We start from the raw sequence: 27,442 nt of genomic DNA, 5'->3' as shown, positions 1-27,442 counted from the left end.
TATTTATTCCTTCTCATAATATAAGAACTAGGGGTCACCAAATGAAATTAATAGGCAGCAGGTTTAAAACAAACAAAAGGAAGTATTTTTTCACACAACGCACAGTGAGTCTGTGGAACTCTTTGCCAGAGGATGTTGTGAAGTCCAAGACAATAACAGGATTCAAAAAATAACTAGATAAGTTCGTGGAGGATAGGTCCATAAATGGCTATTAGCCAGGATGAGCAGGGATGGTGTCCCTAGCCTCCGTTCGGCAGAAGTTGGGAATGGGTGACAGGGGATGATCACTGGATGATTACCTGTTCTGTTCATTCCCTCTGGGGCACCTGGCATTGGCAACTGTCGGAAGACAGGATACTGGGCTAGATGGACCTTTGGTCTGACCCAGTACGGCCATTCTTATTTTCTTGGAGTGAATCAAAAATAGAGCCATTTTTAAGTGGATCAGTGTAGGCTCATCACCACTGCTCAAGTAGTAGAAAAAGGCTGCAACCTCCAGTGCATTCTGTAGGTTGTGGTAGTGGCTGTGGTATGCTGATATAACTGCCAGCTTCCTCCCAGCCTCTTGCATTCCACTCACTAACAGCCATCCTTGTCACCTCTGCATAGGTGAAGCATATTTCACATACAGTGAATAACTGTGAAGTGTCACCATTTAGTAATATTTTCTTTCTTCCTTCAGGTTACAAGACCCTTTTGAAAGGAATTTCAGGGAAGTTCAGCAGTGGAGAACTTGTTGCAATTATGGGCCCTTCTGGGGCTGGGAAATCCACTCTCATGAATATCCTGGCAGGGTACAGGTCAGTATAAAGGACCACCATGATAATTTAGTCTGACCTCTGTTGGAAAATCAGAAGGACTCTGTAGTGGTTCCCCATTCTCGAGTGGGGAGGGGCCACGCTGTTCCCACAGCTTCTTGGGGCATTCGTCTGGCAGCAGTCCTGGCAGCTACTTGAGTTACTCATCTGTCTCCTCTGACCGCAGGGGGCAGCTCCGCCTGGGGGCTAGTCTGGGATCCTGTAGAACTCTCAGCTCCCTGAAAGAGATGTCTGCTCCCTCGGGTGGTCCAGCCCCAGTTGAACTCCAGGGCTCTCCTTTTATACTTCCTGCCCCACTTCTGGACTTCCGGTGCCGGAGGCAGGGTGGATTCAGCTCTGCCCACTAGGCGGGAGTCTAGTGGTCCCTTGCTCTTTAGTTCAGAGGGAGGCCACTCCACCACTCTACAGCCTCTCACCCAATATTTGTAGAAAATAAGTTCTTCACAAATATTGAATTATACTATCCCCATTGTCATGTTCCTGTGTTCTATACAGCAGACATTTCTGAGTTATTTGTTTAAATGCAAAAATGCAAGACTAAGATATAGTTATTAAAATTCCAAAAATGAGAAATGGCTGCTGGCCTGCCATCTGACGAATTTGGCCCAAGATTTTATCTGTGGAGTATTTTAAATTAGGTTTTATCAACACTTTGAAAATATGTTTCCATCAAAAATTTCAGGATGTAAGAATAATTCTTGATTAAACTGCAATATGTGAAACAACTGGGTGGTTTTCCCTCCCCTCCCCCCCATAAGCTGTTGCTTTCTGCTGCTCCTGCTACCAGATCACAAAAGGGAGGGGCAGAGACACCTCACAAACAGCCTTTCAAGAAATGACCCAGCATTTCTGCAAACGTTCAGATGGGCAGCACACTTTTTTGCACAAGTTTGAATTAATTTTTTTGCCAAGGTGTGACATTTCTGATGTAACAATACACGCGCGCACACACAGATGCACACACAGGACATGTGCGCCTCCCTCCACTGTCGTTTTGGTCCTAAGAAATCACTTAAAAAGAGGCTAAAATTGCCCAATAGGCCCACTCTCTGAGATGTGTAGTAAAGATTATAAAGGGAACTCTCACTCTAACTCACTTGTTTGTTTCATTTCAGAGAGACTGGGATGAAAGGAGCAATCTTCATTAACGGGCAGCCTCGTGACCTGCGCTCTTTTCGCAAAGTGTCCTGTTACATCATGCAAGATGACATGCTGCTCCCTCATCTTACTGTCCAAGAAGCTATGATGGTGAACTTTCTATCTGGTTCTGATTGGTTTGGGGTGTGGGACTAGAGTGAGGCCCCCTCTATGCATGAGCACGCATTTTTATTCCTGGCTGTGGTTCTGGGAGTTAGACTGGACTTCACTTGAGTCTCCCAGGCTTCGCTGCTGTTTTAAGATCACTGTTAGGGTTCAGAAGAAAATTTGTGAGCCTGCATTCATTTCACCCTCAGGGAAATAAAATACCATGACAGGCTAGTGTCTGGATAATAACGGCAACAATAGGCTGGTACCAGAGAAGGGCAACTACACCTTCTCACCCACGCATCCTCCCAGTGCCTATCAGTATCCTGTCACTTGTTCCGTATTCCAGTAGCTGCCAACCATTGGAGCCTGAAATGCTGGTCATGGTCAGTGTTGCCAGACTGAGTGAGTCTGTGAGACCCCTGTGTGAATCTCTTTCCTTGGAACATTGGCAGGTGACCTGTTAAATCTCCCTGTCAGGTTTCCATGTCCTAACCAGGTGATTCTATGCTGGCATGATGCTGCTGTATGCCAGGGCTCCTGGCTATCACTACTCTTTTGTCCCTGTCTTGGGTCCAGGAGCCCTCAGATACAGTCTCTTTCCTTCTGTCTTCACCTGGGCTCCTTGTGAAGGAGTCCAGGCCTTAACATTGATAAAAACTCTTCCTCTTCACTCTTGACATAGTGCCTGTTTACTGAGAGCCAGCTTGAGTGTTCAGTCTGTAACCTTCTGCTGCTCAGTTTGATGAGAAAATCAGCCCAATAGTTTTGTTGTACCTGCCGAACCTTCAATATGTAATGTCAGTAGTTCATGGCTGTTATCATTTGGTAAGGGGAAAAGGGCTTTCATCAATTCTCTGAAGCCACAAGGGACCGTTACGATCAGCTTGTCTGGCGTATGCCTTGTCTGTTTACTTTCCAGAGTTGTAATTTTTCTAATACTGATTTCTGGAAGGGATCGTCTCTGTCAGAAAGCTTTCCTAGTTCATTTAGTTGAAATCAAAGTCAAAGACCAATAGGGTAATGTTTTTCAAACTGGCTAACTAAATTACAGCTGCAAAAAAAGAGCCTCTTTTGGTAAGTTGGGCCCAGATGATATATTTTGTCTAAATTAAACACCCAAAGTGCTGACAAAAAATTAATTAGTTAACATTTAATTGCTTCTAATAAAGGTAGAGCAGAATTTTGTAGTTACCTCTTAGGACAGCAGATGGCATCTTATACAGCATTATTTATCTCTCTACTTATTTTCTACATCACTGTAGTATCTGAGCACTTTACAAACACTAATGAATTTAGCTTTTTAAGACTTCTGTGAGGTAGGGAAATATTGCTGTCATCACTTTACAGATGGGGAGTTAAAGCAGAGAGACTCTGACTTATCCAGCATCACACAGGAAGTGTGTGGCAGAGCAAGGAATTGAACTTCCTGCATCCCACGGTGCTTCCTTGTCCACTGGACTATCCTTTTTGATATGATAGAGCATTTCTATTAAGCACTTATTTTTGTCGGTGCCTTGAGGGCCCCTTAAGAAAGCATGCATATGCCTACACTATACTCATGATTAGAACATCATAGCTATTACTGCTTTTCTTAAGCTTCTGATTTCTAATTTCTGCCTCTTGTTAGAACAAATTGTCCAGTTGCAATTCTGGCATTGTGTGTTTTAGGCCAGGTCTACACTACAGACTTATATCGATATAACTACGTTGCTCGGGGGTATGTGTATGAAAAATCCACACCCCTGAGCAATGAAGTTAGACTGACCTAACCCCTGGTGCAGACAGCACTGTGTTAGCAGGAGAGCTTCTCCTGTCGACATAGCTGCTGCCTCTCAAGGAGGTGGATTAACTACACCAATAGGAGAAGCTCTCCTGTCAGTGCTTCAGCAGCACAGCTGCATTGGTGTATCTGCGCCAATGCAGCATTTTAAGTGCAGACCTGCGCTTAGACTTACAGTGGATATTCCAAAGATATCATGTTGCTGACCAGTTCCAATTTAACTTGCATCATATTGTGTGTTTATATAATAGGTATCTGCTCATCTGAAACTTCAAGAGAAGGATGAAGGCAGAAAGGAGATGGTATGTATATTGCTATTCAAACTGAGGTATTCCTTTGGCTGCATAGTGAAGATGTTAACGTGAAATTTATATAGCTTGAGTTTGTATCTAAAATTGAATTGCAATTAATGTGCATGAATGGGGTAAATAATAACATAACAAAGTTGACAGCTGTTACTGTGTGGGAGGGATAGTAAAATCCTACAAATGTAGCACTCAGTATGGCTGACGGGAAGGTTGATTAGGTAAACATGAAAGATTTATTCAAATATATTGCAGTTTTTGTGGGGCTTTTTTAGTTGCACTTTGTGGCTCAAATTTTTGGACCTACGTGCCTAAGGGCATACACACTCTTGCACATGTCCATACTAATCCCCAGTGCCTGGCTACGAGTACAATTCCGTTGCTGTGTGTGTGCACCTAGGAATGCACAAACATAGTCAATAGCTCTTACAACTGCTACAGAAATTTGCAAGCATAAGTCAGGTACTGTACACATAAGGGCATGAGTTTTTGGGTACATCTTGCCAGGCAGAAAGGGTGTGCTTTTCAGTCATGTTAGTTCAGTTGAGTTAACACAATTAAAAAGATCCATGAAGGTGCAGGCTAACACATCTGAAACTGTTAAGTTTGCCACTCCGTGGTCTAGTGGGGAGACTAAGTTTAAAATACAGCCAGCTGATATGGCTTCTGACATGTTAGCCTGCATCTTAATGTGACTTCTTGTTAAGCTAACTCAGTTGAAGTAACAGAATTGGAAAATGCACCCTTTTTGTCTGGCAAGCCAGGGCCTTTGAAAATGTGGGCCTGTGTTCCTAGGCAGACTTGCAGCTCAAGTGCTCATCACTGTGTGGGTGAGGTTACAGGAGCATTCCCATGCATGTGATAAAAGACCAATTCATTGCTGTGTAGATGTTTTAATACAGAATGTGATTGGGGCGGGGAGGATGGCAACTGAGGCTAAAAATAAAGAAATCACAGCACTGGTGAAAGCAGAGACAGTTCAGGTTGTTGAGAGATTCATGAGAAGTGAAATATTAGGTCAGGTTTTTTTTACTAAAATACGATATTTTGTTAGCTGGGGGTTATTTTTGCATGCTGAAAGCTGTGTTTTTGTCCAGCATAAAATGACACTAACAAGCAAAAGACACGTCCCTGTGTGTCTTAATGTAGGAAGCCTTTAGTGTGATTGTGGGCAGTGCTGGGGCTAATAGGACTTGCATAATAATGTGTTCCTGTAGTTAAAGCAGTGACTACATGTCAAGAGAACTGGGTTCTATTCCTGGCTCTGTTACTGACTTGCTGTGTTACTTTGAGCAAGTCTGTGACTCAGTTATCCCAGTTGTAAGATGACAGTAATACTTCACCATCCTTATAAAAGGTCTTCATTCAAAAGGAGCTATAGAAGTCTAAACTATTGTTATTTTAGTAATTGAATGTTGTATAAGTGACATTATGGGATAAATCCTGCAGTGCTTATGTAACCCACGCACCTCCTGGGTGTGGTGCTCTGTCCCCACTAGTGGCACCCATATCACTTAGAGATTAAAGAGTCTGCTACAGTCCTTAACCAAGGCTATATGGCTTTTTAGCTTATGCAGTAGAGGCTTATACCTTTAGCTCCAAAGGTCCCAGGTTCGATCCTGTCTGCCGACGACCGGGGTCTGTTGGTGTTATAAGTGGGTGTGGCAGGGGGCTCAGTGCAGGAGCGGTACAGGGTGTGGCAGGGGGCTCAGGGCAGGGGGTTGGGGTGCGGCAGGGAATTGGGGTGCGGGGTGCAGGAGGGGTTCGGGGTGTGGGCTCTTGCCTGGCGCCACTTACCTTGAGCGGCTCCAGGGTGGCAGCGGTGCGTAGTGAGGCTAAGGCAGGCTCCCTGCCTGCCCTGGCCCTGCGCCACTCCCAGAAGCGGACGGCACCATGTCCCTGCAGCCCCTGGGGGAGGAGGGACAGAGGGCTCTGCACGCTGCCCTTGCCTGCGGGTACCTCCCCCGCAGCTCCCATTGGCCGTGGTTCCCTGTTCCCGGCTAATGGGAGCTGTGGGGGGCGGTGCCAGGGGGCGCAGGGACGTGGTTCCGGCCGCTTCCGGGAGTGGTGCGGGCCCAGGGCAGACAGGGAGCCTGCCTTAGCCCCATGGCGCCAAGGGGGTGGCAATCCCACGCGTCGGATCCAAAGCTCTGACGGGACAGATTCGGCCCGCGGGCCGTGGTTTGCCCACCACGACTTAGAGATTAATGAGTCTGCCACAGCCTTAGCTAAGGGCTGTGTGGCTTTTAGCTCATGAAGTAGAGGCTCATGCACTAAGCTTCAGTGGACCCAGGTTCAATCCCGCCCGCCAACGACTGGGGTCTGTCGGTGTTACACTTACTCAAGCAAAACTCTAGTTGAAGTCGATGGGAATTGTTTCTGAGTAAAGATTGCAGGGATTGTTAAAGGAACTGGTCTGTTTTATTATTGATGCTTGTAAGAACCCATAGGCCTAGAACTATGGTATCTGGCAGGTGCTGCTTCCTCATCAGCACCAGGTGCCCATGTAGGGTTGCTGCTAAGAGGAACTGAGAGGCTAAGCGCTGCAGGAAATCCCATTCTAAGAGGCATGACTGACAGCTTTCCTTGATTGGCTGGCACTGCCCATATAAACCAGGAAACCACTTCTGGGAGTCGTCTGAGCAATGCAGACCTCTGGTGTGCTTCTGCCTTAGGTCTCCCCCGCTGCAACTTGCCTTGATTCCCTGCTCTTGACTTAGGCTCAGCTCCTGAGCCCAGCCTTGATTTATTGTCTCTGGCTTAAGGCCATTGCAGACTCTGTGAAAGACCCTGGCCTAGCCTGACCCAATTCTCGCCTCACGCTCCCAATTTGGTAATGGACTCTGACTTTGCGGTTTTTACCTGCCCTTGCCCTTTGACCTTCGGCTCCAATGCCAGCAGCTCATTCTGTGCCCACAGGCCACCCACGACCCAGCCTTAACATACTACTAGTACTACTTAAATACAACACAACTCTATCCCAAACAGATGGCTTGCTGCATTTTCTTTTGGTGGGGGTTCAAGATTTAGGGTGTCCGTGATTTTTCTGGGTACTGTCACTTTTTCTTTACTGGAAGAAGTGCCAGATTTTAATTTCTGTTAACCTAGTATAAATGCTGAGGGGCCATCTTGTGCTCCCCAGATCCAGGCACCATTTACACATCTCACTTCATCTGCATGGAAATGGCAAAGGAGGTGGGGGATCAGCCACCTGCGGGGCACAGTCTACTTGACCAGGGCCCACTGAGGTTGCTTTATGGTACAGAAATCCATACAAGGAAAGCGGGTCAGGGCTAAGTGAGTGAGGATGTGCCCTTCTGCCATGTACCTTGGCCAAACTGGACGGTCTCTGCATAAAAGAATAAATGGACACAAATCAGACGTCAAGAATTATAACATTCAAAAACCCGTCGGAGAACGCTTCAGTCTCTTTGGTTTCAGAGTAAAAAGAAAAGGAGTACTTGTGGCACCTTAGAGACTAACCAATTCATTTGAGCATGAGCTTTCGTGAGCTACAGCTCACTTCATCGGATGCATACCATGGAAACTGCAGCAGACTTTATATACACACAGAGAACATGAAACAATACCTCCTCCCACCCCACTGTCCTGCTGGTAATAGCTTATCTAAAGTGATCATCAAGTTGGGCCATTTCCAGCACAAATCCAGGTTTTCTCACCCTCCACCCCCCCACACACAAATTCACTCTCCTGCTGGTAATAGCCCATCCAAAGTGACAACTCTCTACACAATGTGCCTGATAATCAAGTTGGGCCATTTCCTGCACAAATCCAGGTTCTCTCACCCCCTCACCCCCCTCCAAAAAACACACACACAAACTCCTAAAAGTGGCAATTCTTCAACAAAAAAACTTCAAAAACAGACTCCAATGAGAGACTGCTGAATTGGAATTAATTTGCAAGCTGGATACAATTAACTTAGGCTTGAATAAAGACTGGGAGTGGATGTGCCATTACACACATTAAAACTATTTCCCATTGTTTATTTCCCCCCCTACTGTTCCTCACATGTTCTTGTCAATTGCTGGAAATGGCCCACCTTGATTATCGCTACAAAAGGTCCCCCCCTGCTCTCCTGCTGGTAATAGCTCACCTTTCCTGATCACTCTTGTTACAGTCTGTATGGTAACACCCATTGTTTCATGTTCTCTGTGTATATAAAATCTCCCCACTGTATTTTCCACTGAATGCATCCGATGAAGTGAGCTGTAGCTCACAAAAGCTTATGCTCAAATAAATTTGTTAGTCTCTAAGATGCCACAAGTACTCCTTTTCTTTTTGAGGATGGGAAGTGGACAGTCCCATATTGACTGGTGGTATAGCTGGAAAGGGAGTGCAGACTGGAGCTATATTCCTTTTTCTGTGGTGTATCAGGGCAGCTGTGACAACAAGGAGTCCTTGGTAGATTGCTCTGAACCACACTACCTGGATGCATGGGGTGAGGTCAGGTGCACAGGGCCTCTCAGGGATGTTCCGCCAAATTTCACACACATCCCTGGGGGATCTGTCAGGGTTTGTGGATGCTCCGTGGCCTATTGACTCAACGACTTGAGAGGAACTCTGCTTGAGACTCTCAGAGGTTTCCTCCCACTCTGCCCCTTCCTGCAGAATTAGCTGCGGCTGTGCTGCTCATAGATGAGAGATGGGAAAACCCTTTCTGACCCGTGTGGTGGTCACTTTACACCCTTCCTGAAGCATTCGGAGATTGTAATACATTTTCTTTGCCTTTGTTTCTGACCTAATTGTGCACACAGTAGGGACGACAAAAGCTATTTGAAACCTTAGAAACACAATAGAGCATGAGGCTTTAACAGATACTGGCATATGTTCCTTTCTGGAGTGTTCTGTACATCCTCTGAGTAAGTATCCCAGAGAATCTGCATAAATCATGAGGGTGTTCAACTGGTTTGTTTTCATCCTTTATAGAAAAACCAGTGATAATAGTAAGAGATGTTTTGGGGTTTTTTGTGGTAACAATCTAAATGACCTGTGTTGTTGCTTTGATTCTGTCCCCAGGTAAAGGAGATCTTGACAGCTCTGGGTTTGCTGACATGTGCCAATACAAGAACTGGAAGTCTTTCTGGGGGCCAGAGGAAGCGTCTTGCCATTGCTTTGGAGCTGGTGAACAACCCGCCAGTTATGTTTTTTGATGAACCTACCAGGTAAATCAAGGCCAAATGTTAGAAAGTGTACCGCTGCTACAATGGGTGGGATTCACAGAAGTATTTAGGCACCTAATGCCCATTGATATAAATGGGACTTAGATGCCTACCTACCTTTGTGAGTCCCCCCCCAGCATGTGCTAGAGAACTACCACAGAACGTACTAGCCCTTGTTAGCATCTTAGCTGAAACAGAAGAAAATCAAGACTTTCCTTTGAAACGTAGACAGCAGATTATATGCTGCATCAGGCTATGTAGCTTCTCGTTTGCTACACTCACCTTTCATTGCTAGAAAATGCTTCTGGTATGTTTTACTTAAAATATTTGTATCAGCATCAGTAAAAGCTGTAATTTTTTAATACTGTTTTTAAAGGGCCTGATTTGCATCTGTGTTACTCCAGTTTATTCTGACATAATACTGTAGAAAGCAACTGAGTTACACCTGCGTACAGCTATAGAGCAATTCAACCCCCAAGAAATAATTTTAATAGGGTCACCAGTTAGTGCACTGGCTAACTCTTGTAACCTGACATGACATGAGGCTGTTAAAGGTGGTTGTTAGGGAAACAATATAGAAGGGGGAGATTGAGAAAAATCCTAGAGGATCCCGCAGAAGAGAGGCAGAAAAAATTCTTCAGATTATAATGTGTAGTTTCCCTTTAAGTGAAGATTTCCAATTAGCTTAAACATTTTTGATTATTGAATTTTTTAAATATAATATATTTAGGATCAAATTCTGCCCTCAGGTAGACACTCATGACAGCCCTGAAGACAGTCAGGCCACAGGTGTGTATCTGAGAGTAGAATTTAGTTTGTTCGACTTGGGAGCGTCATTAGTCAGAACCCACAATCACAGAATTTGAAAATTGCATTAGGTAGCTCTGAGAATAGCTCCCATTTTAATTAAGTATGATGAATGCCTGATAAAGGAAAAGGCTGGGGGGAGGGAGGGGGAGGGAAGAGAAATACTATACCACACAGCATGTCTGGGTTCTTGTTAGATGATAAAGATGCATGTTGTAAAAAGATAATAATGAGAAACAGAAACATCATAGGACATGTATTATTTTGAACAGTTGCATATGGAACCACAGATCTAATAAACACCTTTGTGCCTTTATTTTCAGTGGCTTGGACAGTGCATCTTGCTTTCAGGTTGTCTCTCTCATGAAGGCATTAGCCCAGGGTGGCAGGTCCATCATCTGCACTATTCATCAACCAAGTGCCAAACTGTTTGAGTTATTTGATCAGGTACCCTTCAGAAATTCTTCTCTTTACATATTTGTTTGAATATGTTGTATCTATAATTGGTGTAGGCTGGAGATAATGCAAAATCACAGATCATGTCCTGAATCAGTATCACTGGAGTCGTAGGTTTGAACAAAATGGTTTTCACTTTTTTCCTTCATGTTCCTATTTTTATATTACGTTATATTTATTATTTATTTGATTTTTAAAGAATCTGACTGGTAAATTTTAGAAGTCGTGATTATCACACTTTTTAATTTTGGGTGTGTGTTATAGTAAATAAGAATTAGTATGAGTGCGTTACTGTTAAGGTCTGTAATGTTGCTGGACCAAATTCTCATCCTGGCTACTCTGGTGTAAATTCAGAAAATTCCATTGATTTTTGATGGAATTACTCCTGTTTGACCCTGAATAACTGAGAACAGATTGCTTTTTTGCATTCATGTGAAAAGAATAAAACGGAAAAATAAAGTCTGTCAGAAATCTTTGTTCACGCTGATGGCAGGATATGGTCTGTTCCTGTTTAGATTAGATTTAAGTTTACTTTAAACGTTTTATGCCATTTAAGTGAGAGTTGTGAGAGCTTAGAGAAAACCCACTCTACAGTAGGTGAACAAGCTCTTGAAGATTACTACTCTTTCAATAAGTTTAAATGAAGTCAATAGGCTAAAAGCAAGACTAATCAAGCTATTTCTTACTGCTCTTCCTTCTCCTCCTCCTGTTCTCCCATTGCCCCCTGAATTCACCAGCCCCATCTTCATACCAAAAACACAAATAATTTATGGAAATAAGATGGCACAGTCATGCCATTTCCAGCCTGGTTTCCAACCTGTGTCTAAGACCAGGGTGGGCAAACTTTTTTTGGCCCGAGGGCCACATCGGGGTTGCAAAATTATATGGAGGGCCGGGTAGGGAAGGCTGTGCCTGGCCCCCACCCCCTATTTGCCCCTGCCCCCTGACTACCCCCCTCAGAATCCCTGACCCATCCAACCCCCCTGCTCCTTGTTCCCTGACTACCCTGACCCTATCCACACCCCCACCCCCTGACAGGCCCCCTGGGACTCCCATGCCCTATCCAGCCCCTCCCCGTTCCCTGACTGGCGCCCTCCATCCCCCCAGAACATCTGCTCCCTGTCTGCCCCTCGGGGCTCCCCGTCCCCTTACCATGCCGGAGCCAGCCACAGGAGCGGCGGGCCAGAGCGCTGACGGCATAGTGAGCGGAGGCTGCGGGGAAGGGAGAACAGCAGGGAAGGGGCTGGCGGTGAGCCTCCCCAGCCAGGAGCTCAGGGGCTGGGCAGGATGGTCCTGTGGGCTGGATGTGGCCCGCGGGCCGTAGTTTGCCCACTTCTGGTCTAAGGGATGCATCATGATGTTTCTGTATTAGTACACTACAAGCCCTGAAGGGGTAATTTTGCAGAGTTCACATCTTGAACATCTTTAATATTCTGCAGATTTTCCATTAATTGTAATTCCACATTCAGTGTTGACAAATCTTTTCAATCCATTGCTATTTCCTTCCAAATCAAACAGCTAGTAACTGACTACTCCAGTTGCTGTCAGAAAGCAGGTAGACACACATTCAAAGGTTCTGATGTTTTCTCACTTTCTATATCTTTTATTTTTCAGCTCTGTGTTTTAAGTCAAGGACAATGTATTTACCGTGGGAAAGTGTTAAACCTTGTCCCTTATTTGAGAGATTTCGGTTTAAACTGTCCAACCTACCACAATCCAGCAGATTTTGGTAAGGAAAATTGAATAACTTTTCCGGTTTGCTTATTTTGCTTTTGATTAGCTCTTCTGAATGAAATAGAAATAGGGAGGCTTTTATTGGTTTTTGTTTCTATATTTTTACTGAGTCAGTGTGAAATGAGTCCCCTCTTCTTTGTAAATCATAGAATCATAGAATATCAGGGTTGGAAGGGACCCCAGAAGGTCATCTAGTCCAACCCCCTGCTCAAAGCAGGACCAATTCCCAGTTAAATCATCCCAGCCAGGGCTTTGTCAAGCCTGACCTTAAAAACCTCTAAGGAAGGAGATTCTACCACCTCCCTAGGTAACGCATTCCAGTGTTTCACCACCCTCTTAGTGAAAAAGTTTTTCCTAATATCCAATCTAAACCTCCCCCACTGCAACTTGAGACCATTTCTCCTCGTTCTGTCATTTTAATGCCATCTAGTGGTGGGACTAATTAGTGACTTTTTCTGATTGAAATGCAAACTATGGAGTAGTAGGAAATGAAAGGCAGAATGTGGGTCACACCTATAAACTACCGTGGTTTTCTAACGAAACACCACAGCCCTTATGAAAACAATACTACATCATTCTACAGTCATAGCTGAGTGATTCACAGTAACAGTAGGGACCAAAAGAAACAGGTCTGAAATCCATATAATGAGTACTAAGGCAGCCATACATTCACTATATTTCCTTTAAAATGTTGTATTTAACAAGTATTAGCAGCAGAAAAATGTGGGCTTTTTACATACAAATATTGTGCATTTAAGGCCTGCTTCTGCTCCCATTGAAATCAGCGGCAAAAGCTCTCATTGACTTCAGTGTTGCAGGATTAGGCCCCAGTAGCCAAGCCTGTGACTAATGCTTGGTGTAGAATGAGTACATCTCTTCTAAATGCTCTGTGTAGTGATGGAGGTTGCATCTGGTGAATACGGGGACCAGAACAGTCGGCTGGTCAGAGCAGCACGGGAAGGGAAGTGCGACACAGACTACAAGAGAGATGCTGGTGGCGAGCATGAACTGAACCCCTTCTTATGGCATCGACCCTCTGAAGAGGTAAATCCATGCAGAGCACTGAAGGGGAGGGAGGTTGAGAGAAATAATCTAAATATTAAGGAAGTAGCGGAGAGTTTTGCATGTTCTGCTGCATGAAGTTGGGGCTTGTTAGTGAAAAGTAAATAAGATTGTGCACGGAGCTTAGTTTGTTGTGTTGTCTGTCGCCTCAGGACTCTTCATCCACAGAAGGCTGTCACAGCTTCTCAGCCAGCTGCCTCACCCAGTTCTGCATCCTCTTTAAAAGAACTTTTCTCACCATCATGAGGGATTCGGTAAGGCTGCTTTTAACATATTTTTGTAGCCCAAGGCACTTTTCATGTGTTTGTGATGTGGGCTTAACTTCAGCATCCACCTTATGTGCGTGCAGATTGGCACAGAACTTTGAAACATGGTGGTTGTGTTTTGAGTCTCAGTAATAATAGTACGAGAGTGGGGAATCATGCAGTTTTCATTGGTATTCCGATAGGAGAAACGTCTGAAAAAATCCCATCCAGGGCCTGATTCTCTGCTACGCTACACCCTGTGCAGTCATTACACCAGTGCAAAGGGAGTGCAAAGGTGCATTGGTGTAAATGATTCTGCCAACTGCAAGGCAGTGGAGAATCAGGCTGTTATTAATTACAGAGTCATAAGGGGAGGAGTGGGATAAATGTGTTCTTTTCAAATATAACGGGCCAGTTAATGAGGTGAAGTCACAGTGTGCATTGTGTATATGTTTGGGTGTATGGAGGCTGCACAGCAGCAGGAAGCTTGGGAGGAATTCTCAGGTCACTCAGCTAGAGTTCCTTTTGTGGCTCTGAACGGCTATGCTGGATTAGGAGCTTCACCACCCTGCACTTCCTCATGTGCCAGCACGGGACCATTGCCCCCGTTGGTCAAAGCTCCCAATAGTTAATTAAGGTAAATTAAAATGTTTAGTTAAGACACTGTAATCTTAATGTCAAGGAATAATAGCATCCAAAAAGGAATATCCAGTTTCAGATTTTCCAGATTTACCATCTAGGCATTATCCTCTTAGAAAATCATGAGTTTTACTAGTTGCCTACAGAGGCTACCCCACAGATAAGACCTTCAAAAGACCATCCTCTCATTGTACAATAGTTTCCTCATCTCTTCCAGTGGGGTGCTCAAATTGGGCACTTAATAGCTATTACTTTAGGAAGTTTCTTTTTGCCTAATCATAAAGATGCAACTATTCTAGATTTTCTTCTGGCCTCTGTACCTTGTGCCATATCTATTCGTAGTCATACTGAATGATTGAGAGAATACCAAGAGCTAATCAATATCAGATTAATTTGGTTTTGTCAGTATAAGCTCAAAATATCTTGTCTGACTCTTTCAGGGCCCTTTCTATTATGATTCAGCTACTTTTTAGGCAGAGGAAAAAGTCTGCTTCTCTAAAGGAAGTATGCCAGTGGCTACACTGAGATTGTCAGACACTATTCTGGCACATCCTCAGTTACAGCCTTTGCCTGGAGAGCAAAATTCTGTTTTCCATTGGTCCTTGTATCTGATTGGCAGGGGTACATCTAGAAATCCCATTAATGTAGCTTTGTCCATCTGAAGCCCAATTTGCTAGTAGGAAATGCCCATTTGAAAGTAGTTCATTTTAGGATATATTTAAGATTTTTGCAGGCGGTTAGTTGATTTTACATTCAGTGTGGCAGCTGTTAGATCCAAACATGGTGATCAGAGATACTACTTTTCCTTGCTCCTAGGTCCTGACACATTTGCGGATCACATCACACATTGGAATTGGACTTCTCATAGGCTTGCTATATTTAGGGATTGGAAATGAAGCTAAGAAGGTCTTAAGCAACTCTGGCTTCCTCTTTTTTTCCATGTTGTTCCTTATGTTTGCTGCTCTCATGCCAACTGTCCTTACATGTGAGTACTGACCATGTTACTATATTTTCTGTAAATAAGTTATTTTAGCTGGAATGAAGTAAGCAGTGCTGGAGTATACCTATTTCATGTGAAACCACATATGAATTTTAGCTTAATTTTTAATTAAAGTGTTTGAGTAAATTTTGCACTCATTCAACTCAAGGACTAATTGCACTGGACAGAGAAAAATTTCCAGCTCTGGTCTGAAATTTGCCATGTTCAGAAGATGCCAGTGATGTGACCCTGTGTCATATGTAAACAATGTATATGGATAGGTACTAGGATGACATCTTTAAGCTTTTTAACTTGTGACTCTTTAACTATAGGGCTGTCACCATTAACATGTGAGGGACTTGCAGTCTTACATTTTAGGCTGTCATCTTAGAATCCCTCTATGACAGGAGAGAAGACTTGTGGCTTTCAACTTTTAACCACATAGTTTTTGTTTACAAAGCCACTTTAAGGGAGAACCGTGTCATCTGAGCAGCCTGGCAGATATGTGCACAAGGAGAGGCTCTCCAGGCTGACCTCTTGTGCCTCAAGAGACATGAGTCAGTGTGTGTTGCTGGTCTGACAATTGTTTTGGAGTTCCTGGCACGCTGTAGTATTGCAGCATCTCAGAATTACAAATGGGTAGGGTGTTATTATGCACAAGCATGTCACACTCTAACGGTGTAAGTAACCATCTTATTAATTTTTATTCTATCTAGTTCCTCTTGAGATGGGTGTATTTCTCAGAGAGCATCTGAACTACTGGTATAGTCTGAAGGCCTACTATCTAGCTAAAACCATGGCTGATGTTCCTTTTCAGGTATATACTTTTGAATAAACCACAGAGCATTCTTCTTGTATCCGCTTGCAAATGAAGTAGATACCAGCATTTCATCGGTGTTTTAATCTCATATACATACCAGAGTGGTGGAAAACTGCCTGTGTATTAGTGTGTGAGCTTCTTGACTTAAACCAAACACCCCATTGGGAATAAATGGCAGGACCTTATTGAAATCAAGATCCTGTGTCTAACCTGAGCTTTCCTGAATAAATAAACTAAACAAAGATAGGGACTTTTCATTTGCTTTTGTGCTTAGTGGCTGCAAAGGGCCGGTAACAAGTGGAAGCAGGTTTTTTAGTCTAAAGTAGCATGCAGGACACGATAGATTTGATAGGATGTGGTGGAGGTGCTAACTGTCCTCTGAGCATCATCACTTTGAGTACAGCATTGAGGGATGAGAGAGATGGGTTAAGTGGGATACAATGCTTTCTAGGTGTTGATATTGCTTTCAGCAACACTGAAACATTCTGTATGGCTTTTGGCTTGACTCTATAATGTAGTAACTGCAGATGTATCTTTCTGCAGATTATGTTTCCTGTGGCGTATTGCAGCATCGTGTATTGGATGACTTCACAGCCATCAGATGCGCTCCGATTTGTCCTGTTCGCAGCCCTGGGAACAATGACATCGCTAGTGGCTCAGTCATTAGGTCTTTTGATAGGTGCAGCCTCCACATCACTTCAGGTACTGGCATTTGTATTTTATGAACTCACCAGAACCTTGCTTCCCCTGGCAATGGCTACTTATGCCTTCTTGCCACGGCTGCTGCTGTAAGTTCTCTGACCTCCTTTGCACTTCTCATCTGACTCTGAACCACCTGCAAAGAAACAGCAAAGAAGGGGTTCTCTAGCCTGTTCTTGGTATCTTTACAGCTGCTTGAGAATTAATAAATAATAGCGAGAAAGCAATGATGTTGTTACAGCATTTTAAAAGAATGAGCTCTTTAAGCACCTCAGCACTGAATGAGTTGCCAGATCACCCATCTCTTTCAAATGGATGTTCTACCCCACTCACCCACAAGTGCACTATGTCCTATAAGTTGCAGAACTGATGTGATTCTGTAGTGCAAAGGGAGTTAGGGTGCTGGGGACCTGCAGCTGTGCTCACTGATGGCATCCAAGTACAGACAGAAAAGTGCAGGAGGCAAGGCAGAGTCACCACTAAACAGATCTATAACCCAAACCATCTACATAGAGGGAGTGAAGCAGCTGTTGACATGACTGCTGCCCTGAAGAAGGTCTAGCTGCAGGGGGCGACACTGCAATGCCATTCCATAGCCTGGCCGGGTGAACTTCAACTGCTTATCTGAGTTTGACACAAGGACAGAGGATTTGTGCCTTAGAGAGTGTTTGCTGAATTAAAGACTCACAGCAATGCAGAAATTAAAAGCAGGGAGTACCCCGAGCCCCTGGATGTTTGTTTGGCTGTCTGAGAAGGCATCTTTTGTTTCCTCCTTTTTCCAGGTGGCAACATTCGTGGGTCCAGTTACAGCCATCCCAGTCCTCCTTTTCTCAGGATTCTTTGTCAGTTTTGATACCATTCCCGCATACCTCCAGTGGATGTCCTACATCTCATATGTCAGGTACCATGTGGGAAGCCAGTGGTATCTTAACCTGGAATTTTTTGTCTTTTAATGCTAAGGTTACCACATTTACAGCACATTCTTTCAGGATTTAATGTGATGTATTTCCATGTTTCCAGTAAGAAATATGTAAAAGAACAATACCAAATTATTTTACTGTACGAAGTATGTATAACAACATGAAATAAGAAAAATCTTACCATGGATTATATGTAATGGGTCAATATCTGTGCTGATTTATGCCTTGTTCAATCTCACTAAATTCAATGGGTGCACAGCAGAGAATTTGGACTAGTTGCTTTGACATATAAAGGTGAAGACAAAAAGTGTCCATAGCAAGACTTGAATGGGGTTGCCAGCACTTCACTTTGGAGGCTATTTAGCACTTTATTGTGTATCTCATGGCATATCTCACTGACGGTTCAGACAGACCTCCTGGATAAAGCCTGTTTGTCCAGTTTAACCAATACTGATACTACTGTAGGTGAGCAATGCGTTTTCTCCAGAGGAAAAGGGTCAGGAAGGTGACATCGCAGAGGGAGCTAAGGGGACTTAGAAAATGTCCACTAAAAGAACTTTTGTATATGTCCTAGATAATGGCAAAGTCAGTCTGAGGTGGGGAAAAATAGTTTCTTTCCAGGTTGTAGAACTATAAAGACAACACAAGTCAAACTCTGGTCTTGTTTGCAAATACACCAGACCGAGTTCATGCCTCATATCCAAAGACTTATCAGAAGCCAGAAGTCAGTGTAAACTGGGATGGTAGCTAGCATCCAATGTCAGGATGGAGGAGAAATGGTTTTGTTCCTAAGGCCCCTGACCAACCCATGTGAAGTCCCACGGAAATCAGAGTCCCACAGAGGGATCCATGCTAGCTCATCTGGTCCTAAGTGAGACCAGATCCAGGTTAGACGGGGGAGCTGGGGGAAGTTTCCTTCGTGGTGAGGGTGTGCCACGAGAAGCATGCAGAGGACAGTTAAAATGAGACATTCCAGTTTCTTCCTCATCACACAATACAACTGTCTCCAGGCACTAAGTATATTTTCTCTTTAAAAATATTTATATTAACCATGTCAATTTTAATAAAGTCATTAGCATGTTTTTTTAATATAAAAAGAGATTATTCTGATTTTTTTTAAAAAGTGTTCTCCTTTAAGGAAAGTTGACTGTATTGTTTTTGCATATTCTATTAAAGGCAAAATTCTATCCTATTGCACCCATGCAAAACCCACTGAAGTGTGATTTGCTTGAATGCAACTGAAGAAAGAATCTAGCCTAAAACTTCCTGCCTCTGAGGGCAGTATTTAAATCTTCAGTGTTTACCATCTGAGCTGTAATTATGAGTGTTTTCCATTTTGAGTACCGTATATACTCATTCATAAGCTGAATATTTTTGGTAAAAACGTGACACATCAAAGAGCGGGGGTCGGCTTATAAACAGGTCTACACCAAAATTTGATGATTTAAAACTCTGCGAAATCATTGAATTGAATATCTAATACATTGTCGTTTTGTTTACCTGGAGTGTCTGCAGGCATGGAGCCCCTCAGTTCCCTTTGGCCATGGTTCTCTGTTCCCAGCCAATGGGAGCTGCGGAAAGTGGCTGGGAACAGCGAACCGCTGCCACAGGGAGCTGAGGGGCTCCATGCCTGCAGACGCTCCAGGTAAACAAAACATCCTGACCTGCCAGCAGCCTACCCTGGCAGACTGGGAGCCAAAGTTTGCCAACCTCTGAAATATAGGGTTGGCTTATGAAAGGGTCATATAGTTTTTACTATTTTTACCTATCCACCTTGGGGGGGTCGGCTTATAAACGAACGGGCTAATGAATGAGTATATACGGTACATCTGAAAAAATGAACAATGCTTGCCCTGGTTAGAATTTTATCTTGTAATCCATCCTTTCCTTTCTAGGTATGGGTTTGAAGGTGTTATTCTCTCCATCTATGGATTGGATCGAGAAGATCTTCACTGCGACAAAGATGATACTTGCCACTTCCAAAAATCAGCGGCCATCCTGAGAGAACTGGATGTAGAAAATGCCAAACTTTACCTGGACTTCATTGTGCTTGGAATTTTCTTCTTCTCTCTGCGTCTCATTGCCTATTTTGTTCTCAGATACAAAATCCAAGCAGAGAGGTAAAGGAAAAACAAACAAAACTATCCAATAGGAAGAACCCTAGACATGCAGTAGAGGGCACTTGTTGTTGTCTCATTGTGGCAGGCTGGTGTCCAGTGCCCAGTTACAGACGCTGTTATGATCCAGCCCATAGAGAACCGTATTGGGTTAGTGGATGTGTAGTGTTAAGCTAATCAGTCCATTTGGATTGGGTCACATTTTCATTACACTTCTAGCTTTAACTGGGAAGAAGAAATAGAAGGGAATTTTGCCATGTAGAATTTCAACTGTGAAACGATGTAAAAACTGGTTCCAGGAACTTTGCTTTTTGAAAACCATCTCTGTGATAAGATGATGTTTATCCTGATAGCCAGAGTTGTAAAATGACATCTTTACGTGGCTGGTGACTATTGATCAACATTCAGTCAAGTACCAAGTGCGGGAATGCAAAGAAAGTAGCATTATCACTTCATTTTAAATTCAGAGTGTCATCTCTGAAATTTTTTTATGTATCACTTTGCAGTTCTCTTCCACAAGAATTATCCATCCAAACCCAAAGTCTGTAAGCTTATTGATTCTCAAGAAAAGATGTATCTTTTCAATAGGGATGGATAATATGTAAAAAAAGAAGAAGAAAATCAGTGATACATGTCACTTTTGTGTGTGTATCTAAATTTAGAATTCTGGTGCTTTACTTGACAAGATGGTCTGAGACTCAGAAATTGTAATAGTAAGGAAAAAAGACAAAATCAGAGTTAGAACTGTAAACCTGTGATTCCCTATGGAAAAAAATATAGAGCACAGATAGTCAGGAATATTTAAGCTGTCCACAGATGATTGCTTTATTTTTTTAAAAAATCTGTTTTTGCAAAGTCTTTTAAACCCACCTTAATTGTGATACTTAAAATGCTAATTGTGTTCATTATCCACATGAATTACCTCCTATGAATGCAAAAGCAAAGAGCTCCAAGGCTGTTTTCTTTTGTAATGACATCTAGAAGTTTTTAGCATTCTGTTGGGTTCTTTGTTTATCTAGCCCATATCTGTGGATATGGTTTGTATCATTTTACTTTTGGTCATATATGCATCAGTTGAAACATTAAATGCTTCAGATATTTCCTTTTGGCTGAAGCTTGAATATAGTTAAAGGAATCCTGCAAACCAGGATAGCTGGTTAAATGCTGTCTGTGAGACAGTGAACATTTGTGTCTGAATTACTGTCATGGGATGCTCTACTCACTGCTGAAGCGCCTCCTTCTGTCCACATCTCGGGATTAGCTCTACCAGAGCGACTCCCCTTCCTGCTGTTGCACTCCATCACTCTCTCTCTATCTCAGGACGGAAACTGCTCCTGCTTCATGGCTTGGCCCTCAGACCAGGTCAGTGTAGTCTTCCCTGACTTGGGTATCAGAGTCTCTCAGGACCTACTATCCTAGGCAGTCTTCCCATTCACTGCCCCTTCATAGTGCCACTTCCGCAGTGGCTGGTAGGGGAACCCAGGCCCACCCTCTATACTGAATTCCAACCCAGAGAACCTACAACAAGCAGTTAAGGTCTGCACAGTCCTAAAACTTACTGCTGTATCCTTGGGCTACTTCCTGCCTTGCCTGCTCTCACCCTCAGAGTAACTGCATCCTCTCTCTCTGCAGCCCCTAGCTACTCTCAGCTGCTGGTCTTTATGCAAGCCCCCCTGTTCCTTCCTGTTGAGCCTGGTCTCTAATTAGTCCCTGCTCTCTGGCTCCTCCTACAAGTGCAGCCTAGGCAATTAATAGGCCCCCCTGGCCACCTTAACCCCTTCGGGCCTTGCGTAGAGAGGACACCCCATCACAGTACTCTATGTAGGAGGCTGGCGTGTGGGTCTACGGTCTTGCATCAATGTCTGTGTGACTACAGAAATTAACACTGTACTGATCACCACCATGTTTTCATTTAGAAAATGGTGTGATGGTGTAAGGTGACCCATTCTGTCCTGATTGTTCTCACAAAAGGAAGAGTTTCTCTGATACCCCATCTACTCCATGTTAGATGGATCTATTCCATTCCAATGAGGTTCTTATAAACTCAGTTCCAGCAAAGCACTTAAGTACATACTTAACTTTATACTTGAGAGTTGTCCTTTGACTTCTGGGACTACTCATGTCTTCAAAGTGGACTATATGTTGGAAAGCTTTGCTGGATTAGGGCCATACTGTCCAGAAAGCTGACATCTCCTTTTTGCACTGGCTCCAAGGCTGTGGTGAAAAGTGTATTTGTTATATCAAAGGCCTGGTCTACACTTATAGTTTAGGTCAATATAGCTATGTTGCTCAGGGGCGAGAAAAATCCACCTCAGAGCTATGCCAACCTAACCCCAAGTGTAGCTGCAACTAGGCTGATGGAAGTATGCTTCCCTCGACGTAGCTACCATCACTCAGGGAGGTGGTGTTCCTACAACGATGGGAAAACTCCTTCCATTGCTATAGGCTGTGTCTACACTATGGGATTACGCCAGCATAGCTACAGCGTTGTAGCTATGCCATTATCGTCCCTGTAGTGTAGACATGGCCTTCGTGTAATGGGTTCATTCCCCAGAGTGACCCCGACTAAATAGGAAATAACCTTTTAAGCTCTTTACTACAATGCAAAGTATTCTCCTGGGGGGCGGGAAGGAAGGAAGAAACTGACCACCACAGAGAAGAAGGTATATTTTTTTTCTATGTGCTCACTGTAAAACAGATACTACTGTTAATGGCATAATTGTGCTAAACAAAAAAATTATTGTATACTTATATTTTCCTCGCTGTATAACAAGTGCAAATCTAGAACTGCTGTTCGATCCTAAAAAAAGTGTTTAGTATTTACAGCCATAAGTGTGGTGACATAATAGAGTTATATTTAAACATACTGTGTTAATTCTATTTCCCTCTTCTCTCCTGCCCTGTGACCCTTGTATTCGGGAACCGTACAGGGCTCAAGAGAAGAGTTCAGGCATCATAACTTGTATTTGTGAACACAGCCCCCACTGAAAATCCTTGCAAAGGGGGATGCAACCCCCAGGTGGCCTAACAACATGTGCCTCCTTTTTTCAATTCACCAAGCTCTCCTCTCCTCAACATTGCCATTTACTTACCCCCCTGACATTCCAGATAAATACAATGGACTCGTAGTGGACAAATCAAGAGGACACTTCCAGCGCTAGGATCTATGAAAGTAGCTAACTCAGTGGGTTGAAGTTAGTCCTTTGAGGCTTTGCAGGATGACAGGGCTTCATGTATGGGGTTTGATCTTAAGCCCATTGATACCAGTGGAAACTGTGACTCCCATTGACTTTAACAGCAGTTGGATCAGGCCCTGATGTAGGAAGTGTTATTAGTTTAGTGATTCCCAACTTTTTCAGATAATTGGATTTGTTCACAAGGGTTAAGCTGTGCTAGTCAGTACTTGACACCTCCCTTTTGCAGAATTTTGTATTCCAGTCTGGCAACTGGGGCCCTGATTCGGCATGTTCTTAAATCCATCCCTATTCAGGAAGCATTTAAACACGTGCTTCAGCCCCATTGACTTCAGTGGGATTTAAACATCCACTTAAGTGTTTTCCTGAGCAGGGATGCTTTCCTGAATTGACCCGTGCCTTTGGTTCAACCCATGCTTTGGGAGTTAGCATGAACACAAATAGCTGGGTGGTAAACAATGGAATCGGCAGTGCACTGGAGCAAGAGCAGAAGCCCGTTCTTAATGCATGTAGCAAGAGCCTAGAGTTCCTGTCCCAAAGATCCAGCACTAATATTTGCACCAGTAGTTAGGAACCACAATGAAAATTATTTCCGTGCTGTTTTAGCCACCGTCTACACTGATTTTGCCAATTAAATGTGAATATCTTTTATTTTAAATTTTAACATCAACATAGTCTTTTCCTGACAGCGATTGTGTAGCTCTGTTTCTTTTGCAGCCCTTTACGTAAAATCCCATTAGCGAATTATTTGTACATCATGGTGTTTGTGTCTGATTCTGCTTATTTGTTGGCTAAAAGACAGCAACCTCACCCTAGCGCTGCACTGGAGCCTTGCATGAGATGTTAAATCTTACTACGATAACACAGCAAACCTAGGGCTTGATCTTGCCTTCACTGCACACCCAGCACTTCCATGGACTCATTTTCAGCCTTGTTTTGTTTTTCTCTGACCTGCTGTTTTATGGTGTTTGTGTCTTAACTCCCGTGGCACAAGCAATGGGGACATTAAGCCCTAATGCATTTTACCTTGACCTTGTGCGTTGACAAATCCTGACTCAGTGCACCCCACACCCCCTGGCAGCAGGAAAACAAAAATTGTATGTGCGGTATGCAGCCTTGACCTATCAGCTCTTTGCTCAGCTGTATGTACATCTGTTGCGCTCTTGTAGTTTACACATTGTGAAGTGGATTTCATCCCAGAAGAGGATCCAATTTGATAATTTACATTAAAAAAAGACTTGGAACAAAGCAAAGACCTATTGAAGGAAGACCCTTTAAATGAAAACAATATAAAGTACCATACATTACACCAGGGATCTCAAACTCAAATCACCAGGAGGGCCACATGAGGACTAGTACAGTATGAGGTCCGAGGGCCACATCACTGACACCCTCCGCCCCCAGCCCTGCCCCCACTCCACCCCTTCCATGAGGTCCCACCCCTGTCCCGCCTCTTCCCATCCCTTCCCTGCCCCCATTCCAACCCCTTCCCCAAAGTCCCCACCCCAACTCCACCTCCTCCCTGCCCCTATTCCAACCCCTTCCCCAAATCTCCATCCCTGTCCTGCCTCTTCTCCGCCTCCTCCCCCAAGCATGCGGCTCCCCACTCCTCTCCCCACCTCCTGGAAAGCCCTAAGCGCCTGGAGGTCGGCAGAGGAGTGGGGACGCAGCGCGCTGAGGGGAGGGCGAGCTTGGCGGGCCACAGGAAATAACTCCGGGAGGGCGGGGGGTGGGTGCAGGGAGCTTGGCGGGCCGCAGGAACTAACTCCGCGGGCTGCGTTTTTGAGACCCCTGCATTATATGGTGTTGGTATCAGAAGTCTAAATTAGGGCTCATGCTCTTCAGTACTTTTGTTCTTAGTGTATGTAGGTGCTGCATGGAATGTGTACAAATAAGTAGAAATGGGCCAGTGTCTACATAGAGTTAAAACGAAGTTGTTATGGCTGAAGGCAATTGCAACTCATAGACATGTCCAAAGCACAGTAGCGTACATACTGCAATCCACCTGAATGTAACACGTTAAAATGATCCCTACTATATAAAAATATGATTTAAAACAGGATAGTCTGGATTCAATCCTGGAAAGTTGCTGAGTATTCTGGGACCCAATGCAGCAAAGCCCTTTAGCACATGCCTAACTCTAAGAAAACAAGATTGACCTCAATGGGACTTAACTACTTGCTCTATGTATTCACTAGTGGCCGTGCTGCAGACCTAACAGGGCCTACCTGGTGACATGGCAGGGACGGGGGTTATACAACATATAGATGACATGTCAGAACATCAGCCCCTGCCTACTTCTTAGTTCCAGCACAGCTTTTAAAATGTCTTCAGTATTATCACACTTTATGAATGGCACCTCTGTGCATGGGACCAGCACAAGGCCTATCCACAGCTTAAGTGGGACTTCATTGGGGCATAGATCAAGACCTTGGGAGTTAGATACCTAAATATCTTTAAGGCTCTGGGCCATGGTCCTTCTGCTAGGCTTCTGCACAGGAGTGAATTTCACCCTTTCACTCCAAGTTACTTCATGTCCTTATTCACTGGGTGTTGCACTGTATAGTGTAGAAACAGAATGGCATAGCTGAGCCCTTGGTGCCAATGTTAAGTATTCCAATATCTTAACAGCCTTTGCAAAATTTATTGAAATATTGAAAATGGAAGTGCTGGATTTAATGGTGTTCCCCCTGCCTTCCCCCCAAAATAATCTAAAATGTACTTTAAGTGTATTGTAGAGACAATATGAAGTCCTTGTTTCTGAAAGATCTTTGTGCTTTGGTGACATCCATGATTTTGCACCATTACTTCTTATTTTAGGAACACATTAAAATTAAATGCTATTAATGACTTCTTTCTATTACTTCAGAAAACCAGGCTGCTTGGGTTAACTCTGACTATACCAACGGGAATATTTTGAAAAACAATGCAATCTAAATAAAAAATGCTCCGACAGAAAAATGCTCATAAAGCATGCTACAAAAGTTAATATACTGCATTTGTAGTGTCCTCCTCTGATGGGGAAGGAAAATTATATTTTTTATTATAGATATGTTTTAATAGGGGGAAAAAAATCAGTCCTACAGTGTAGCTGGGACTCTAGCTAACTTGTTTTAGACTGTTTGTGCAATACCTGATCTCAGTCAGTTGAACTTGTAGTGAGATATTGCCCTTGAATTTGTTATTGTTATTTAATTTTTTTAAAAAAGCAAGATTCAATGCAAGTAACATTTTAAATCAGTGTGCAAAGGTGTGCATACACTGTCTGTCTAATATGTAATTGTTCTCTCTCGTTTCCGTGATGCAAGATGCATTACTTGGAATCAACTTTGTTATGCTTCTTTAGAGACAGTTGTTGCCTGCGCGCTGAGATATATTTGCACTGTTGTAGATATATATAAACCTGGTCTTCTTCAGGTTGCTTGTTACCTTTGTAGTTCATACTCATTGGCGAAATAGACCCGAGTACCAACTTTAGGAGGTGAGGCATTCTAACGATACATTAAGCTTTGTATATTTCTGTATACTTGTAGGAGATTTGTATGTGCATTATTTTCCGAATTAGGGCTTTGTTTTCTGAAAACAGAGAACATTTATGATGATGTAACAAAAATCAAATAAAGTATTAATTATTTTAAGATTACTGCCTTACTCCCTGTTCACTCTCAATCAGAAATGACAAGCATATCTGCCAGTGAATGATTTGGAATTTCATAGACTGCTCTTAGACATATACACCCAATCTGGGGAGGTTCTGCCATGAATCCAGGGCAGTGTATTGCTCTTTGTTTAGTTCCACATATGTATTATGGCACTTACAGGTATCTCCCAATATAGTTAGGCTGAAGAAGAGTTTCCATTATACCCCTATTCCCATCCCAATGTTCTGCCTGTGATGACAACCTGGACATTCCATTTGTCTGCATCTTCCACCAGCATCCCTATGCCTTCTTCCACACTATCCCCTATGCAAGGAGTATCCGTCCTGAGCTGGTCCACAGACCAACATTCTACCCTAGTGCCTTCAAGAAACGAACTGGCTGATTATGGCTAAGTTGTGGGGTTGGTATTTCTTATATGCAAATGTTCTTAAAATGTTGTTTAATGAGGATGTTGCCAGTTCCCCTCTGACCATTTTATTACTGCGTCAAACCTCTTTCTCTTGCCCTCCAACTCTGTTTTGTGTTCTTAGAAGGCAAGCTTTTCAGGGCAGGGATTGTGCCCTTTGTTGTATTTGTAGATTACACATTTTGGGCACCAGTAGAAACAAATTAACAATATTAGCAGTACTCCCCTGGTTTTGCAAGCTTATAACTTTTACAGCTGTTCCTTCTGGATTTATACTTCCCACGCTTCAATGAAGTTACTCCAGATTTGCAATGAGATCAGAATTTGGTTCCGTTACCATTGGCTTGCTGTTTGGCCTTGAAAAAATCACT

General features: G+C 43.4%; 1 protein-coding gene across 2 annotated transcripts in view; it reads left to right on the top strand.

Annotated features, from left to right (window-relative positions):
* ABCG1 (ATP binding cassette subfamily G member 1) overlaps positions 1–26,641 on the top strand; it is an 82,782-nt gene extending 56,141 nt beyond the window's left edge. For both annotated transcript variants that reach the window (XM_073359972.2, XM_073359982.2), the window contains exons 3-15: positions 683–800; positions 1,934–2,066; positions 4,098–4,148; positions 9,189–9,334; positions 10,462–10,585; positions 12,209–12,323; positions 13,224–13,372; positions 13,543–13,644; positions 15,091–15,259; positions 15,970–16,070; positions 16,617–16,775; positions 17,555–17,673; positions 19,588–26,641. In XM_073359972.2, coding sequence (XP_073216073.1) covers positions 683–800; positions 1,934–2,066; positions 4,098–4,148; positions 9,189–9,334; positions 10,462–10,585; positions 12,209–12,323; positions 13,224–13,372; positions 13,543–13,644; positions 15,091–15,259; positions 15,970–16,070; positions 16,617–16,775; positions 17,555–17,673; positions 19,588–19,816 — 1,715 coding nt within the window. In that variant the 3' untranslated portion in view covers positions 19,817–26,641. The remainder of the gene's footprint in view (positions 1–682; positions 801–1,933; positions 2,067–4,097; positions 4,149–9,188; positions 9,335–10,461; positions 10,586–12,208; positions 12,324–13,223; positions 13,373–13,542; positions 13,645–15,090; positions 15,260–15,969; positions 16,071–16,616; positions 16,776–17,554; positions 17,674–19,587) is intronic.
* Positions 26,642–27,442: the final 801 nt, after the last annotated feature.

The sequence above is a fragment of the Lepidochelys kempii genome, chromosome 1 (genome assembly GCF_965140285.1).
Source record: "Lepidochelys kempii isolate rLepKem1 chromosome 1, rLepKem1.hap1, whole genome shotgun sequence".
Classification (NCBI taxonomy): domain Eukaryota; kingdom Metazoa; phylum Chordata; order Testudines; family Cheloniidae; genus Lepidochelys; species Lepidochelys kempii.
The sequence above is the reverse complement of the archived record's forward strand: the minus strand, read 5'-3'. Positions and strand labels throughout refer to the sequence as shown.